Source organism: Leptosomus discolor, chromosome 15 (assembly GCF_034619465.1).
Source record: "Leptosomus discolor isolate bLepDis1 chromosome 15, bLepDis1.hap2, whole genome shotgun sequence".
Classification (NCBI taxonomy): domain Eukaryota; kingdom Metazoa; phylum Chordata; class Aves; order Leptosomiformes; family Leptosomidae; genus Leptosomus; species Leptosomus discolor.
The window spans coordinates 5,356,333-5,373,745 of NC_141405.1; the positions used below are offsets into that span (position 1 = coordinate 5,356,333).

A 17,413-nucleotide genomic window follows, 5' to 3' on the forward strand; every position below is an offset into this window, starting at 1 on the left:
AGGCCTGCCAGCCCCGGGCGCTCCAGGCGGGCAGGAACACCCCAGCAAAGGATCGTCAGCCCGGGCGGGAATCGGTGGTAACTGGTGCTCCCCTGCTCCGAGCCTCCCCGCCGGGCTGCAGGGTGGGCAGAGTGGAGGGGGCACAGAGGGTGTCCGAAGGCAGCAGCCGCCCTGTGCTGCAGCAGACCCAGACCCTCAGTGCCTGGAGCGAGGAGGGCAGCTGGGCAGGGTGCTCGCAGGCTGCCTGCCGCCACCACGCAGGGCTGTGGTTCCCATCTCAGTTTGCTCCCGACATGCCATCAAGCTCTTGAAATCATGTTCAGAATCACCTGTGATGAGGAACTGAGCCCTGTGAGCAGTGCCTTGGCCCTGCTCCTGCAGATGACAGCCAGCCCCGAAGCCACAGCCCTGCACCCGCCCCGGTACACAGGGCAAGGTCGCCTCAGCTGCCGGTCAGCTGTGCTCACAGCACGAAGGGAGGACGGGAGCTCTTCCCCTACCTGAGTGAGGACGTAGCTCTCCTCCGACAGCTTCTCAATGATGTCAAAGTGATCCATGCCAGCAAGATCCAGCATGGAGACGGTCCAGCCGGCTGCGCGCAGGGTCTGTGGAGAGAGCGGCACTGGCAGGAGGGACCCTGACCCCCACCCACCCCGGGCAGGGCAGCAGGAATGACAGCTCGGCAAGGACTAGCGTCCTCCCCTGAGCTGCCGTCATCTTCATCAGCAGCCATGGCGCAGCAGCACAAACACTGCTCTGACACGGCACACGAGCTCTCCATCCCAGCTTAGCAGGTCCAAGCGGGCTGGAGCAGCACCCCCAAAGCTCACCTGGCTGTACTCCTGCGACTGCCTGCGGAACTCCGGGGAGTCGTGCTGGGCCACAGCCACGAGCACCTCGCAGGCCGCAGCAGCTGGCATTGCCGGGGTGATGTGCAGCATGGGGCTGTTCCTGTGGGCGACCTCCCTGGAGGAGACACGGTGGTGGCAGCTGGTGCAGCCCCTCGCTCAGAGAGGTGTCTGCAGAGCACCCGTGCCCTCGGCTGCACGCACCAGCCGGGCAGGGGGCGCAGGGGCAGCTGGTGCCCCGCAGCACAGGCAGGCTGGGCAGGCAGGGCAGGGCAGGCTGCAGATCTGCTGGCATCCTGCGCAGCCGGCCCGTACCCCTTCCCGGTCGCTCTCTCCGCGGTGTGCGGGCTCACCGGCTCATGTTCAGCACATCGTTCACATAGGTGTGCAGGATGGGCTCAAGGTCGTACACGCCGCTCACCAGCACAGCTCCTGTGGGCAGAGGTGCCGGTGGGTGAGGGACCCTGCAGCTCAAGCCCCTCTCACAGCCCTGTGCCTGGGAACTCTCCTTGCACCCACATCCCCAGGCCTCAGTGAGCGGCTGGTGGTCACAGGACATGCACACCCCCTCCTGCACCCCCAGCGCCTGTGGGCACAGTTGGCTGGGGCAATTCATCTTCCTTGGGTCTACAGCCTCTGCAGCCCCGTACGGGCAGCAAAGATGGCCTTGTCCCAGCTGCAGATGCCAGTTCTCCTGGACACGCTGGCGCTACCTTTGATATCTGGCACCACTCCATATTCCATCCAGTCCGTGGACAACACCATGGCTGCCAAGTGGGCCCCTGCCGAGTGTCCACACAGATAAACACCTCTGGGGAGAGGGAGCCATGAGCCAGCGCAGGGAACGACAGCGTGGTGCCTGCTGCCGGGGGACACCCTGCTCCGTGCAGAGGAAGCGGCACAGCCGCAAGTGCCACAGCCCCTGCATGGCAGCTCGGACACATCCATCGGCCGATGCCTCACGCAGCAACAAGGGAGCACGGCCACAGGCATTGCCCAGCACTCGGACCGAGGGATTGAAGCCCTGAAGCACAGGGCTTGTTTGCCCCCTCCTGTTGCTGCCATGGCCACCCTCACGCACCCAACCACCCAGGGAGTGACGCAGGCACGGTTTGCCTTGAAGGCCCGACCGCAGCCACAGCGGTGGGGCGGAGGGGACGCCGGGAGTGGCACGTGGCCCACCTGATCCCAGAGTACCGCTCCACCAGGAAGGCGAGGCTGCGCCGCACCTGCCGCACCATGGCGTCCATGTGGCCTGGGCAGAGTGCAGAGTCAAGAGGGCGCCGGGCCAGCGCTGACAGCCGCAGCCTCCACTGGGCAGCACCTACCTTTGGGGGCTGTGTCGTAACCCACCGCCACCACCGCCACGCCCCGCGACACCAGCGGGGGGGCTGCGAACCCCGACATGTCTTTACTGAGGGGGAGAGAGAAGCCAGCCAGGCTGTGGGGTCCAGGGTCTCCTGGGGCTGGCCAGGAGGCCGACCGGACCCAAAGCACCCAGAGCAGGTCCAGGCATCATGGAAGGAAGGTGGCAAGAGCAGTCCGGGGGGGTCCCTTCCCGAGGGATCCCCTCGCTGACAGCCCACCTCACCTCAGGCACTGCCAGTATCCGCCATGGATGTAGACCAGGACCGGGAAGGCTGCGCAGTACAGCCCGGGGTGAGCGGGGGGCACAGCCCTTGCCCACCGCCACCGCCGCCTGCCCGTCACCTACTTCCAGAAGGGTCCGGAGGAAAATAGATGTCCAGCTTCTCCCCCTCCCCGTCACCGTAGGGGACATGCAGCGAGGTCTGCGTGCTGGCCCGGGCCCGCTGGGTTCCTGTGGGAGAAGGGACAGAGCGGCTGGGGCACCACCGGTGGGGCCGGGGCCGTGGCACCCGAGCAGCTGCCCCGCTCCCGGTGCCCCGCTCCCGGCCCGGGGCTGCCCCCTCCTGACCTGCCGCCGTCGCCGCGAGGTGGGCCTGGATGATGGTGTCCCTGCCCAGGCGGGGGGACCACCGGCTGGGCGAGTACTGCTCTTCCAGCGCCTGCGGAGGAGGGACGGGGGCTGCGGCGGCCGCGGGGCATCCCGGTGCGACGGGCGCCGGGCGAGGGCCCGCGCCCCGCGGCCCGGGCGAGAGCCGCGCACTACCCGCCCCGCGGGCCCCACCTCCGCCGGCATGTCCCGCCACCCCCCCATGCCCGCTCCCGCTCCCGGTCCCGCTCCCGGTCCCGAACCCGAGTCCGCCGCAGCGGCTCCGCGACACCTGCCCGCTCGGGGGCGGGGCCAAAGCCCAGGGGCGGGGGCGGAGCCGGGGGGCGGGGCTACCCCTCCCATAACCGCGCGGGCAGAGGGCTTGGGCGGGGATACCGTGCGGGCTGACAGGGTGATGACGTAGGGGCGTCCCGGCGCGCAGGCGGGCGCGTAGTGCACGCCGAGAAGGCGGTGCGGGCCCGGGCGCCGACGGGCGGAGGGAAATAAGAATTTTCGCGCCTGTGCCTCCATTGGCCGGCGCGGCGGCTCGAGCCCTCCTCCGACTGGCTGGTGCGGCGCCACGTGGGAGTGAGGCCTCCCCTGATTGGCCGGCGTGACGCCGCAGCAGAGCGGCGCGCGCGGTCGGTCGGTCGGTCGGTCAGTCAGTCCTTCTGTCCGCACGAGCCATGAACTGCCTGACGGTGCCCGGCGTCCACCCCGGCTCTCCCAGCCGCCCGCGCGGGCAGATCCAGGTACCGGTGGGATGCCCGGCCCCGAGCGGGCAGCGGGGATGGAGGGGCCGGGCCGGTACCGGGGGGATGCCCGGGCCGTGCGGGGTGATGGAGGGGCTCCGGCCGGTACCGGAGGGATGCCCTGCCCCGAGCGGGCAGCGGGGACGGAGGGGCCGGGCCAGTACCTGGGGGATGCCCGGCCCCGAGCGGGCAGCGGGGACGGAGGGACTGGGCCGGTGCCGGGAGGATGCCCAGGCCGTGCGGGGTGATGGCGTGGCCGCGCTGGTGCGGGGCGGGCTGCCGGGGTCCGCAGCAGCTGCGGGGGGTGCCGGGGCTTCCCGAGCCGCAGCGGGGCTGGGGCAGGGCGGTGGCCGGGCCGGTGCCGGGGGCTGCCTGCGCAGTGCCCCCGCCAAGCTGTGCTCTCGCCCGGTGACCCCCCTGGTTCTGCCCCCAGGTGATTTTCGGACCCATGTTCTCCGGGAAGAGGTAGGCCCGGGGCGGCCGGCGCGGGGGGGCGGGGGGCGGCCAGGGACCTGCTGATGGCCGTCTCTTGCAGCACGGAGCTCATGCGGCGGGTGCGGCGGTTCCAGCTCGCCCAGTACCAGTGTCTGCTGGTGAAGTACGCCAAGGACACGCGCTACGGCACCTCCGGCGTCTCCACGCACGACAAGTGAGTCCCTGGGGCAGGAGCACCCACCCTGTGGGCCCAGCCCCTGGGCTGCCCAGCCCACCCGCTCGATCTCCCTTCCCACAGGAGCACCATGGCAGCCCTGCCCGCTTGCATCCTCAAGGATGTGTACCAGGAGGCACTGGGCTCTGCGGTCATCGGCATTGACGAGGGCCAGTTCGTAAGTGCACGGCCAGTTTGGTCCTGCTGGAGTATGCTTGTACCGACAAACCCTTCCCGTAGTCCCTGGGGCTGAGGACAGTGGGGCTGGAGTCAGGGATAGGCCACGTGGCTCTAGTTTTCTTCGTCCCCTGTGCTGCCGGGTCCTGAGCGCAGTGCTGCCCCTTCCTCCTGACGCTGTTTCTGTACCTGCAGTTCCCAGACATCGTGGAGTTCTGTGAGACCATGGCCAATTCTGGGAAAACCGTCATCGTTGCTGCTCTTGATGGGACTTTCCAGAGAAAGGTAAAATGCTTTTTTTAGTGCTGCAGCTCTTTGGGATCTTCACAGAACCCATCCAACAGAACTGCCCCTGCTGTCTTGGCACAGGCCTTCGGGAACATCCTGAACCTGGTGCCGCTGGCAGAGAGCGTGGTGAAGCTGAACGCCGTGTGCATGGAGTGCTACCGGGAAGCCTCCTACACGAAGAGGCTGGGAGCAGAGAGGGAGGTGGGTTCCCTCAGAACAGAAAGCACTGCAGTGCCTCACCCTGCCAGTCCTGCTGGCCTGGAGGCATCTGCCTGGGGAAACTGAGCTCTGTAGGGTCACTATCCTAGTCTTCTTGCCAGGTTGAAGTGATCGGAGGAGCAGACAAGTACCACTCCGTCTGCCGAGCCTGCTACTTCCGCAAGCGGCCTCAGCAGTCTGGGCTGGAAAACAAGGAGAACGTGCCCATGGGGGTGAGGCAGCTGGACGTGGCTGCCTCCCGGAAGATCTTTGCTTCTTGACTGCCGAGCTCCCGCATGGGAGAAAACGAGAGGAAGGAAGCCAAATGCTGCGGCTCCCAGACGCCAGGTCTGGCTTCCTCTGGTTTTAGCAAAACTGTTCAGTGCCTCAGCTCTGCCTGCCCAACCAGCCACTGCTCCCCTGCACCGAGCACCAGGGAAGAGGGGGATCGGCCGGACCCGACGCCGGGGGGAAGCTGAAGCGGGAGCCTGACGAAAAGTGAGTTGTTTTCTCAGAACACAGGAGAGAGACAGGCTCTCTGGGAGAACAGCCACAGCACACCAGGCTGCGGGGCTTCCGTCGCTCGCCGTGGTTCTGGCCTGTGCTCCTGGTCTGCTGTGTACGCTCAGACCGGCACCGCGGGCTGGTCGCTTGCCTGCGAGCACAACCGCTCCTTCATCTCTTGTGCGCTGTTGCAAAATTGCAGGTTTCTTAAGACAATGTCCAGTACCTTCGTGTTTTAAACTCACTTCCTTTTTTAACACTGCCTGAGGAGATAACCCATCCCTTGTCACAGAGCTGCCACACAGCGACTGACACGCGCAGCAGCAGCCTGGCCTCAGCAGCCCCTCTGAGCGACGGCGAGGCCGGGCCGTTTGCCATTACACTCGCTTGCTGTAACAGCCTCGTCAATCTTTGTTGAAACGGGAGAGGGGGAAGGAGGCCTGATGCGACGGCCGGGCAGGAGGCTCTTCCTAGCTTTGAACTCTGAAAGGGCTGGCAGTGCTCTGGTAGTCTGCGTATGAAGAGTCCTTTTGCAAGAACTAGACTGAGCTTCAGGAACGCCTCCTCTCCAAAATGAGGAGGTGTCTTTGCTCTGGTCCAAGCTTGGTGCTGCCGCTTCAGTGCTCAGGTACCTGCGAAGCGTCTGGAGGACTTGGTCTGTAAGGTTTGGGCTACTGTTTCTGTGAAGATACAGCTACTTGGGTCTCTGTTCTCTAGTCACCTATCTCGCTCCCTCCCCAGCCTTCCAAAAATTCTCAAGGCTGGTTCTTCCTCTGCTGTAAGCTGGCTGAAGGATCCTCTTCCCCCTGTGCTTGACTTCGTTTCTGGAAGGTTTTTTTCCTTACTTCTTGCAAAAGTGCTTTTCCCTGTAAGCCAGTGTCCACAAGCTCCAAGCTGGTTCTGGACAGGTCACATCTCCACATGCCGACACAGCTCTCTGTCTGCCTCCAGCTCGGAGGCACCTCCCCAGGAGGTTACAAGAGCTGTCTGAAACCCCCCTCCCTCGGCGTTATGTGATGGCAGGTGTGGCACCCCCGAGCACTTCACTGCCAAGCCTGGGCTTCCCCTTAGGGACTGGGAAGGCAGCACTGCTACCAGTTGAGGTTAATAAATAACTTAATGAAGTTGTCAGTGTGTGTTCTGTCCCAGACTGCTCCGAAAAGGCTTCCCTGCAGCAAACAGCGTGCAAGTAGGTCAGGCTGATCGCTCACAGCAGCGGCCTGTGCTGGACAGCTGGTCGCAGGGGTGGCGTCGGAGCTCTCTGCTCAAACCTTCTACCAAACAGCCACTGAGGAGCAGAAGGAGGGCTTGCCTAAAAATAGACACCAGCATGAGTGTGCTGTTTGCACGCAGCAGTTGCTGCCCTGCCTGGAACACCCCCAGCCCTCGGGGAGAGGAGGAACCCCATTTTGCCCCAGAGACGAAAGGCACATGGTGGCTAGGTGAAAAAGTTTATTCCATCTCTACAGTGACAAACAGAACTATTTGAAGGCCAGACCCAGCAGCGACAGCTTGTGTACCGCACGCTGCTGCTGGGAACAGCTTCACAACAGGCGCAGCAGCAAACACACCCTGAGACAGCCAGCCTGCGCACCCTGGGCAGGGCACGGCCTCCACAGAGGCAAGCGAGGGGGGCCAGGTGCCCAGTCAGCAGGGAGTGCTTGGGGACCTTCCTTGGACGGCTGGGACAGCCACAGCCCTGCTGAGAGATCCCAGCGCTCGCTGCTCCCACGGATCCCAAACCGCATCATCCGAGCACCGGCAGCTCTGGTGCAGGCTGGGGGAAGGCACAGCATGGAGTTGAGTCAGAAGACGGGGCTTTGGCATCAAGCTCACCCAGCAGCAGCCAAGGGGCGAAGGCACAGGGAGCTGGTGGCAGGCAGGAGCTGCACCGCCTGGCTGTGCTATGGCAGCCAGAGCTGGCGCTGGAAGGGCTGCAGCCAGCAGGGCCAGGAAGGCACTGGTGCCAGGACGGGCCAGGGCAGCAGTCACAAAGGCACAGCCAGGCCAGGGCTGGGGGCAAACCACACCCCCACCCCCCTGCTCCCCCAGGGGCAGCGCAGCGAGGGCAGGAGCTCCCGTGGCTGGCCCCACACCCCCGCCCTCCCCAGAGCCGCACTCAGCAGTTGTGAATCACCCGCTGTGCCAAACCACCCCCTGCCCAGCGGGCTCCGGCTCCCAGCGGCAGGGAGCTCAGCTCCACCACAGGACCAGGCCCCTCATGCGCCCCAGCACCGAGGCCTGGTGGCCATCACACAAAGCAGCCGCCACCCTCCCACCCCACCTTCCCCCTTCAAGTTGCAGGTCCCTCCCCTCCCACCCCGCAGAAGAGAACTGCACTGGCACAGCCATCCCTGCCGGGCCACCAGGCAGGGGCTCAGTACACCGGCGGGGGCTGGTAACCCTCCGGGGCTTCTGCCGTCTGGGTGAAGGGCGGCTGCTGGTAGCTCTCGTGGCTGATGTTGGGGTAGCTGGAGTAGGGAGTCGAAACCTCCAGGGTGGGGTCGACGTAGCTCTGAGCAAAGTCCTCCACCCCCATTTTGTACCTCTTGTAAGCGAAGGCAATCAGGAGGCCCTAGAGAGACGAGGGGGCCGGCAGCGTCAGGGCTGCCCTGGGCTGTGCAGCCCGGTGAGCCTCCACGCTCCCTCCCGAGCAGGGCAGGGCCAGGCTCCACCACAGCTTCACTCACCCAGGAGAAAATGGAGAAGAAGCTGAAGGTGATGGCGGCACGGGCAGAGTCAGCCCCGATGTGCACTTCCTCAGCCGGTGTCCAGGCCCACTGGTTAGTCAAGAAACAAAACCCAATGAACCAGAGGAACGTCCAGAGACCTGCGGGAGGGAGGCGGCGTGAGGGGCTGAGGCTGCGTCCTGCTGCTCCCAGGCACGTCCCCAGGCCAGACCCTGCTGCCACTGGGCTGCTGCTGCCACCAGCGGGTGGGGGGCAGGGGCCAGCTCAGCTCCCCATGGCTCCTCGGAGCGCTCTCAGCCGGCAGCGCGTGGCCCACGGGCAGCACGCCAGGCGGGAGTGACTCCCTTTGCCAGGCACCGGCGGCCACATCATGGGACAAGGGCAGCCATTGTAGCAGCCGCAGAAGGTGCAGCCCTGCCCCGTGGCCGCCGGTACCTGAGAAGCCGAGGTCTGCCAGGACCAGGTACTTGCGGTCGGTGGTGTTGCTGATCTGGGGGAAGTAGATGTCCACCATGAAGAAGAAGATGCAGGCGAGGAAGGCGAGGATGCCGATGCCGATGCCGTAGCGGCAGGCGTCCTCATTGCGGTTGAAGATGCAGAAGAGCTGGGGGGAGCTGGGCACGTTGGTGTAGCCCTCCCCGACCAGGCAGGCGAACACGATCAAGGCGAAGACCTGCAGAGGCGGGAGCAGGTGTCTGGCGGGCGGCACTGGGGACCCTTCCGGGGCTGCCCGCACCCAGCCAGGCCGGGGCAGGGCCCAGCGGATCGCTCAACACCGCGGCCAGGCCAGGCCGGGCCGGGGGGGCACGGAGTGATGGGACGGGAGGAAGGGAAGGGGAGGGGAGGGGAAGGCCGGGCCGGGCGGGCTCCGGGGCGCGGGGCCGGGCCGACCCGGGGCCCCTCCGCGTCCCGGCGGAGCTCTCCGGGCGGGGCGGCCCCGGCCGGGCCCGGCCCGACTCACCGCGCTGGCGATCCGCGCCAGGACCTGCGGCTGCTGCACGAAGCGGCCCAGATCGAAGGCGCCGCCGGCCTTGGCCGCCCCGTACGCGCCGCCGCCGCCGCCCTCCATCGCGCCGGAGCCGCCGCCGCGCTCCCCGCTGCTCCTGCGCGGCACCGCCCCGGGGAGGGCCGGGCCGGGCGGTCCCCCCCTGCCGCCGGGGCGGAGCGGGCCGTGCTCTGGCCGCAGGGGCCGCGTCTGCCCCGCCCGGCCGCCGAGCGCAGCGCCATCCCCGGTGCCGGGCTCGCCCCGCAGCCGCTCGGCCCTGCACGGCAGGAGGGCATCAGCCGCCCCTGGCCCGCGGCGGAGGGTCCCGCGTTCCCCCGGCGCTGCCTCCTTCCCTCTCTCCCTCCCGGTGCGGCGGCTCCGCGGCCCCCGGGGCAGCGCCGTGGGACGGGGCACCCTCGGCCGGCCACACGCCCGGCGCCTCCCAAGTTCCGTGCCGCGGGTCGGTCCCAGCGCCGCAGCCCCGTTCCCGGGGGTCGCAGCCTTACGGCCCGGCCGGCGGCGGGTGCCGGTGAGCGCGGCGGGAGGCGAAACGAGGGCTTTGCCGGGGCTGCCCCGCCGCCCCCTCGCCCAGCACCAGGGGGTGGCCGGAGGGCTGGGCTGGGGGTCAGTGCTCCCCCGCCCTCCCCGCCGGTGGACGGGGGCGGCTCCGCACCCACGCCGAGCCGCGGCGATTGCCTGGTGCCCCCCGGGACGCGTCCCCGTCGGTTCCTGGTTACTGGGGAGGGCGGGTGGCTGCCGGGGTGGCGAGGGGCTGGGTCCCAGTGTCCGGGGGCGCGGGCGGGATGACCGGGAGCCCCGACGGTGCCGCTGCCTGCCCGGAATAGCCTGAGTCCGCCCCGGGAGCGGCGGAGGGGGAAGAGGGAGGGGGGGAAGGAGAAGGCGCTGGGGCACCGGTGGGCGGTGGGAGCGGGGCGCGGGCGGCACGGCCACGGCGGAGCCGCTCTCCGGCCCCGGGACGGCGCTGGCGGGGGGGCACAGAGGTCTCCGCCCCAGGGTTTCCCCCTCCTGGGGCCAGTTCAAGCCCCGCAGGCCCGGGGCTGCCTCAGGGGCGGGAAGGGGCGTCCTCGTCCGCTCCGGGGATGCGGGTCCTGCCGTGCCCTTCCCGAGCCGGGGCCGCTCGGGGGCTCCCACCCGCGGTGCGGGCTGGCTCCGTCCTTTCCCCGGCAGAGCCCGGCCCCGGCGCCGCCTCCCCATCCGCCCGCCCGCTCTTCCTTCCTGCCGCCGCTCCCTCCCTGCAGGGCCGGCCCCGGTGTTAGTCCTGGGTTTAGACCCGGGTTTAACCCCGCGGCCGCTCGCCCTCCCGCCTGTCCCTGGCCCCCGCACGCAGCGGCAGCGGCTTCAGCCCATCCCGGCCCCGGGGGCGGGCAGCGCCCCGGGGGTGCCGGTGTGGCCGGGGGCGGCCGGCTGACGACCGTCGCTCGCCGCAACAGGGCGGCGTGTCGGAGGGAGCGCAGGGCGACGGTGCCCGCCCAGCCCCGGCGGGATGTCCCAGCCGCCCTCCATCGCCCTCTGCCTCTCTGAGGACATCGACAGCGATGGGTGAGTGTGGGCTGCCCCAGCCGTGCCCCCGCGCCTCGGCCCCCGCCATCCCGCAACCCTCGGTGAGCGGGTCCGTGTCCCTGCAGCCAGGAGCCGAGCCCGGACAACGAAGGAGCCCTGCACGCCTCCTTCCACCAGCTCATCCAGGAGCAGAGCAGCTTGGTAGAGGCGGGTCTGGAGCTGGAGATGCAGGAGAGAGGCAGAGGTAAAGCACTTCGGCTGCAGCCGGGGGGCTACGGGGACAGCATGTGTGCCCAGGGCCGGCTCTCACCCCAGACCCCGACTGGGCCAGCGAGGGCTTGTGCAGAGGCTGTGGCCAAAGCGCTCGTAGGAGCCCGCTGACGCCTTCGCCAGTGCAGGCAGTGGGTCAGACCTGCCCTTGGGGATATGGAGAGCGTCCCCAGAGAAGGGGGTGCTCCTGAGGGAGTACACGTCGGGCCAGGCGCCTGGCCTCCATGCTGAAGCAGGGCAATGAGGCTGCAGGGACTGGAGCCACGGATGCTCCGGCTCTCACTGCTCTGCGTCCTGCCCTCCCTCTCCCAGCGCACCCGGCCCGCCTGGCCCCCCCAGACACCTGTGCCACGGCCTGGCCAGAGCCCGGGCTGGGTGAGCAGCACCCCGGCTACTCCTCTGCCTCCCTGCAGATCCTTGCCAGCATGCCCAGCCGCACCATCGGTAGGTGCCACTCGCCCTCGCGCCCTTCCCCGGGCCCAGGAGCCCCTCGGGAGAGCTTTCCCATCTGCCTTGCTCTCCTGTGGCTCCCACCCCCCTGCCCTGCTCTCACTTGCAGGGCGCAGCCGTGGGGCCATTATCTCCCAGTACTACAACCGCACAGCCCGGCTGCGGCGCCAGAGCAGCCGCCCACCGCTGCACCAGCTCTGCCGCACGGCGCGGCCCAGCCTGCGGCAGTACGACCTGGAGAGCGACCCCGCCAGGGCCACGCTGGAAGGTGAGGGTCCCCTGGCAGTTGGAGCAAGCAGTGCCGGGCATTGTCCCCACGCTGGGTTCAGGATGGGGATGCCATGTCCTGGGCGGCCACGTCCTGCTGAGCCCCCTGTGCCCCCAGACAAGCGGAGCCTGCTGGCGAAGGAGCTGCTGAGCCTGTCGCCCAGCCAGCGCAGCCACCTGCTGCTCACCATGCCCCTCAGCCTGGCAGAGAAACGCACCCTCCGGTAGGTCCTCTCCTGCTGGCCCTGGCAGGGCTCCCACAGCTGGGGCTGTTCTGGGCCCCACACCACCCTCTTACACCCCTCGCTGGTGGGCAGGCAGGAGCTGAGCGGGCAGAGGGGTCCCCTGAGGCAGGATGCCCAGGCTCCCTCCTCTCCCTGCGGATGGTTCAAGGACTACATCATCCTCGTAAGTCTGGGGCATGGGTCTGCGCAGCAGCCGTCGGGAGCTCCGGCACAGGCTTTGGCCCCGGTGCTCTCCCCAGCCTCCCTCTCCCCAGGGCTGCCGGGGCCTCTGGTACAGGCTCCTCTCCCTGCTTGCCACCGCCCAGCCCTGGCACTACGCCCTGAAGCAGATCAGTGGCCGCTTTGGCTCCGGTGTCCTCTCCTACTTCCTCTTCCTCAAGACCCTCCTTATGTTCAACGCCTTCTCCTTCCTCATCCTCCTGGTCTTCGTGGTGGCCTTGCAGGCTGCGTATCCCCCTGCCTCGGCCAGCCCCCAGCCCTTCACCAGCCTCGAGCTCCTCACAGGGGCGGTAAGCACTGCCAGCACACCAGTGCCAGCGCACCCCCGGGCCAGGGGCTGCTCCAAGCCAGGGGCCCAGCCCTGCTGCATCCCCACCACAGCGATGCCCTGGTCCCTGCCCCACATCCCTGCCTCCCCGCCATGGTGGTGCCCTGGTCCCTGCCCTTGCAGAGCTGGGGCCCTGGGACCACCAGTGCTGTGGGTGCAGAAGGGGGTGCCTGGTGCTTTCCCAGCCCAAGGCTCTGTGTCCCCACGGGCTGGCACACATGTGCCAGGCTGGGCAGGGAGCTGTGGGCACCAGCGAGATCACCATGGGCCCCATCGTGTGCACTTTCCCACAGGGCCATTTCACTCACTCGCTGCTGTACTACGGCTACTACAGCAACGTCACCCTCAACGACCCCTGCGCCTCCAGCCCCAATGGCAGCGCGTGCCCCCACGCAGGCCCCCCGCTCCCATACAACATGCCACTGGTCTACATCTTCAGCGTTGGGGTCTCCTTCCTCATCACCTGCGTCCTGCTGGTGTACAGGTGGGTCGGCAGTGCCTCTGGCACCGCCAGCCTTCCTCCTGTGCCTGGCCCTGATACCCTGACGCCCTCCCTCCCCCTCACTGCAGCGTGTACCATTCTTTCGGGAAGAGCTGCCGTGTGGGCAGCTCCAGGGGGGACCTGGCTGTCAGAGTCTTCTGTGCCTGGGACTTCAAGGTGATCCAGAGGCGCACAGTGAAGCTGCAGCGCGAGAACATCTGCACCCAGCTGAAGGTGAGGAGCTGGGCTGGACCTGGCCCCTGCACGCCCTGTGCCCCGCAGTGGCGGGCGAAGGCGTTCACAGGAGCCAGTCCAGACCCCAGGGCTCAGCACCCCTCTCCTACCCGCTGTGCAGGGCAGCCCGGCAGCTGGAAATCCCCCCCTGACCCCAACCCTGTGCCAGCGCTTTGTCCGTCGGCCCTCTGGGTCCCACCTCAGTGCAGCCGGACAAACCCTCGCTCCAGACCCAGACCCGGAGCGTGTTCGGCAGCGCTGGCACTGCTCTCTTCCAGGAACTGCTGGCGGAGCAGCGGTCCCGCTCCTGCTCCCTGAGCCTCTGCCAGCGCCTGGGGCACTTCACCGTGCTTCTCCTGGCCTGGGCCCTCTCGCTGAGCTCGGTGCTGGGCTGCGTGCTGGCTGTGCTCTACCTCTCGGAGCACATGCACGTGGTGAGTGCTGCCCCTCGCCATGGGATCCCCTGCCTTGGTGGTGGGAGGCTGGGGCTGGGGTACTGGCGGGGTGAGGCTGGAGCAGCCCTGGGAGGCAGGGCAGCCCCGTTGCAGCCCCATTGCAGCTCCTTTCCTGGCGTTTGCTGCCCTCCCCGAGGGCACTGGGCTGCCACAGCCGTGTGCTCACCCTGGTCCCTGCTTGCCAGGTTCAGCAGGACCACCAAGCACGGGGCAGCGGCGAGCAGCAGCAGGAAGCCATCCTGCTGGTCCTGCCCCTCGTGGTGTCTCTCCTCAACGCGCTGATGCCGTGCCTGTACAACTTGCTGGCGATGTGGGAGAAGCAGGACTCCCCCGCGGCACAGGTCTACGTGGCGATCTGCAGGTAGCCTCGCTGGGGCCAGGGCAGAGGGATCGTCCTGTACCCCGACCTGTGGCATAGGGGGAGGCTTTGGGGCTGGGCACCGTGTTCGTGGGGCTCAGCCCCTCCATCCCCAGGGCTCAGGGGCTCCCGGCCCTGCTCCTGCTCCCCAGGAACCTCATTCTGAAGACGGTGGTCGTTGGCCTGCTCTGCTACCAGTGGCTCAGCCGGAGAGTTGTCTGCTCGACAGAGGAGGTCAGTGCCACCACCTCAGGGCCACATCATCCCTTGCCCAGAGAGTGCAGAGCAAAGCCAAGGCTGCAGTCCTGGCACCATCAGGGCTCTGCCGGACAGCACCGCAGGCACCATCCGCTCCTTTGCTGGGGAGAGGGGAGTGACAGCCAGACAGGGGCATCCCAAATGTGGGGTGTTTGGAGAAAGGGGTGCAGGGAAGGAAAAGGTCCCACAGCCCCTCACATCCTTTCAACAACACCCAAGTGGGCCTCATTGCCCACTTGATGGCAGCTTTGCTTGTCTCTCCAGTGCTGGGAGACGTGTGTGGGGCAGGAGCTGTATCGCTTTGTGGTGATGGACTTCATATTCACCCTGCTGGACACACTCTTTGGGGAGCTGGTCTGGAGGTAGGTGCCTCAGGAGGGGTCCCCCCACCAGCATGGTGTCCCTGGCATGGCCCTGGCTCTCCGCTGCCCGGGCGGAGCTGCCTTGGTGCACCCAGGCTCTGCCACCGTCTTGAGGGGGAAGATGGGGTGCGGAGCACCCCCCCCAGCAGCAGCGTGGGAGCAGAACTCTGCTCCTTCCCAGGCTGGTCTTGGAGAAGAGGCTGAAGAGGAAGCAGAGGCCCGAGTTTGACATTGCCCAAAACGTGCTGGAGCTGATCTACGGGCAGACCCTGACCTGGTGAGATGTCTCCTGCCTGCTGTGGCTCGTTCCCCTGCTGGCAAATGCCCCATGGTCCCCTGGGAGCGCTGTGGCCGGCAGGGACCAGGCACAGAGAGCTGCACTGAGAAGGTTTGTGGGAGAGCCCCCAGCCCCGCATGGGTGGGACAAGGGAGACTGGCAGCCTGGCATCACAGCGCCTGGTGCCAGCACTTACAGCCACAACCAGCACGGCCACCCGGGAGGTCTGGCTTTGGCGACGGGGTGAGAGCCACAGGGGGATCAGCAGCACAGCATCCCAGCACCGGTCCAGCGTTGTGTCCCCCCACCTCCCATCCTCATCACTTGCAGAGCTCTGGGGAAGGGGCAGGCTCCTGTGCACACACAGCCCCTCTTGTTTGTCCAGACCGTAATGGCTCTCGCTGCTCCGAGGGGAGCTGCTCCCCTCCAGCCTGTCTGCTCGGCTGCTCAGGCCCCTGCTTTGCCATCCCCCCGCTGCCTTTCTGCAGCCCCCAGCTTCCCCTTGCCCTGCCCGAGGAGGGGATCCACGCCTGGGCTGCTGCATCCCTGCTTGCACCACGCCTGGGAGCTGCAAAGGCCGCAGCCGCCCCGGGCAGGGGTTGGAGAGGTCTCGGCCACTGCCCAGCCCCAGCGCAGGCTGCGCAGCAGACCTGGCCCCGGGTGCTGTGCACTTGCTCTTCGCTTTGCCCTGCTGGTGCCCCCCTGCTCCTGCGGAGCCCAGACCCGGGACGAGCCCATCTTCCCCCCTCTCTCTCAGGCTGGGCATTCTCTTCGCACCACTCCTGCCAGCCGTGCAGATGCTGAAGCTGCTGCTGCTGTTCTACATCAAAAAGGTATGAGATGCCCACCCGCATCCCCCCCAGCTCCCCGTGCATCCTCATGATGGGCACCCCTGCCACAGGCTGCCTCTGCCATGGCAGAGGTGCTGCACCGTGCAGCCAGCAGCGCCATCCTCGAGGCGGGGAGGAGGTGTTGCTGGGGACAGGGTGTCCCCCAGCTCGCTCAGCTCCCGGCGGGTGGGGGCAGCTGTCCCGCTTGCGCTCCTGGGGCTGCAGCACGCAGGACTCTGCTCCCTGTCTGCAGACCAGTCTGATGCAGAACTGCCAGTCCCCCAGCAAGCCCTGGCAAGCATCTCACATGAGCACAGTCTTCCTCACCCTGCTGTTCTTCCCGTCCTTCCTGGGTGCAGCCACCTTCCTCTCCTACACCATCTGGTCGTGAGTACCCGCCGGACTGCGGCTCGGGGCACAGAACCGCTGGCTACCTGGCGAAGGAGAGGGACTTGGGGAGACCGTGGCTCCCTGGCCGCGATGGCACGTGGAGCGCATCGTGCCCACCACGGGGCCATGTGGTGCCACCCCAGGCAGGGAGATGCTGCCCGGCTGCTGGTCACTGTACACGGCGTAGCAGCGGTCGGCCTGTGCCCACTTCTCTCAGCTGTTCCCAGATGTTGCTGATGCAGGACAAGGGGATGAGCACCCCCTCGTCCAGCTGCAGGATGGCTGGGGCAGGCGAGGCTTGGTCCCCTGGATGTCTGAGGCCGGGCAGTGCCCTGGGCTGGGGGTAGTGGCCGGCTGGGCTGCCCATCGCTCTGACCAACCCCATCAGTCTGTCTGCTCAGGGTGCAGCCGTCAGAAACCTGTGGTCCTTTCCGGGGGCTGGAAACCATCTACAAGTCAGGGAACAACTGGGTGCAAGTGCTGAAGAAGTCCAACCCAAACATCACCTGGATCGCCTGGGTGCACCAGCACGTGGTGGAGAACACCTTCCTCTTCTTCTTCGTGTCTGGGGTCCTGCTGTGAGTATGGACCCAAGCCTGAGGCTGAACCCTGGGCCCACGCTTTGAGGGTCCTGCTGTCACGGCCCTGAGCGGGGGGCCGGGAGTCACAGTGTCACCCCAGAGCCTGTGTCCCGGCCTGGTGCCAGGAGCGCAGTGTCCCCCAGCTTCCTGCCCCGGCTGCCACCGTCCCCTCCTGCCTGTCGTTGCAGAGCCGTGATCTGCTTCAACATCCAGGTGGTGAGAGGCCAGCGGAGGATCATTCGCCTGCTGAAGGAGTGGATCGCCAACGTGCGTGAGCTCTGTGCGCTGCCGGTGCCGGCGGTCCCAGCTGCTCCATGCCCTGGTCCAGCCCTAGGACCGCCAGATTCAGGCTCTCGCCCCGACAGCGCTGCCACCTCGGACGTGCAAGAGCACGTCACATGGCTGCTCACTGCAGTGTCTCTGCTGTTGCAGGAGGGGGAAGATAAAATATTCCTCATTGAGAGGCTTCACTCCATTTACAAGAACAGAGAGAGACACGCCTGAGTCCCAGGTGAGGCTCGCACGAAGGGGAGAGGGGGCTGCCAAGGCGCTCGGAGCTCAGCTGAGCACATGGACATTCCTCTGCTGGGTACCGGAGCGGGGCTGGCCCAGCGCTGCTTGCTGGGACATGGGCAGGCGCAGAGGTGATGGGGGAGCCATCTCAGCCCCTCGCTCTGCTGGCACAGGTGGCAGCATGGCCAGCCCAGCCAGCAGCTGGGGACGCAGGGCTGGGTGTGTTGGGGAGGCGCCTGGGCTGCGGGGCTGCCCCGGTACCCAGCCCATCCCAGGGGATGCTGGATCCCTGCTGCAGCCTGGGGATGGCACCAGCTGCCAGCAGAGCC

The 17,413-nt window shown here is 67.4% G+C and overlaps 4 protein-coding genes across 4 annotated transcripts; 2 read left to right on the plus strand and 2 right to left on the minus strand.

Moving 5' to 3' along the window:
- Positions 1–299: 299 nt before the first annotated feature.
- Positions 300–3,027, minus strand: AFMID (arylformamidase). The gene is made up of 11 exons (XM_086473748.1): positions 2,998–3,027; positions 2,785–2,875; positions 2,563–2,667; positions 2,440–2,488; positions 2,177–2,262; positions 2,031–2,103; positions 1,562–1,659; positions 1,202–1,280; positions 831–966; positions 501–605; positions 300–329 (listed from the first exon to the last, which is right to left on the minus strand). Exons 1-11 carry the CDS (start codon positions 3,025–3,027, stop codon positions 300–302), a joined length of 882 nt encoding a protein of 293 aa, XP_086329874.1.
- A 461-nt stretch (positions 3,028–3,488) lies between these two features.
- On the plus strand, positions 3,489–5,147 carry TK1 (thymidine kinase 1). Its single transcript, XM_086473759.1, has 7 exons — positions 3,489–3,554; positions 3,988–4,019; positions 4,090–4,203; positions 4,288–4,381; positions 4,576–4,665; positions 4,750–4,869; positions 4,989–5,147. Exons 1-7 carry the CDS (start codon positions 3,489–3,491, stop codon positions 5,145–5,147), a joined length of 675 nt encoding a protein of 224 aa, XP_086329885.1.
- Positions 5,148–7,715: 2,568 nt separating this feature from the next.
- On the minus strand, positions 7,716–9,129 carry SYNGR2 (synaptogyrin 2). The gene is made up of 4 exons (XM_086473597.1): positions 9,022–9,129; positions 8,496–8,733; positions 8,061–8,200; positions 7,716–7,945 (listed from the first exon to the last, which is right to left on the minus strand). The coding sequence occupies exons 1-4, from the start codon at positions 9,127–9,129 to the stop codon at positions 7,748–7,750; spliced, it is 684 nt and encodes a 227-aa protein (XP_086329723.1). The 3' UTR covers positions 7,716–7,747.
- A 1,420-nt stretch (positions 9,130–10,549) lies between these two features.
- Positions 10,550–17,076, plus strand: TMC6 (transmembrane channel like 6). Its single transcript, XM_086473617.1, has 19 exons — positions 10,550–10,605; positions 10,692–10,810; positions 11,149–11,280; positions 11,396–11,554; positions 11,672–11,777; positions 11,871–11,961; positions 12,053–12,307; positions 12,639–12,829; positions 12,916–13,060; positions 13,339–13,494; positions 13,701–13,876; positions 14,026–14,107; positions 14,396–14,493; positions 14,675–14,770; positions 15,528–15,603; positions 15,854–15,987; positions 16,392–16,568; positions 16,760–16,838; positions 17,004–17,076. The coding sequence occupies exons 1-19, from the start codon at positions 10,550–10,552 to the stop codon at positions 17,073–17,075; spliced, it is 2,400 nt and encodes a 799-aa protein (XP_086329743.1). The 3' UTR covers position 17,076.
- Positions 17,077–17,413: the final 337 nt, after the last annotated feature.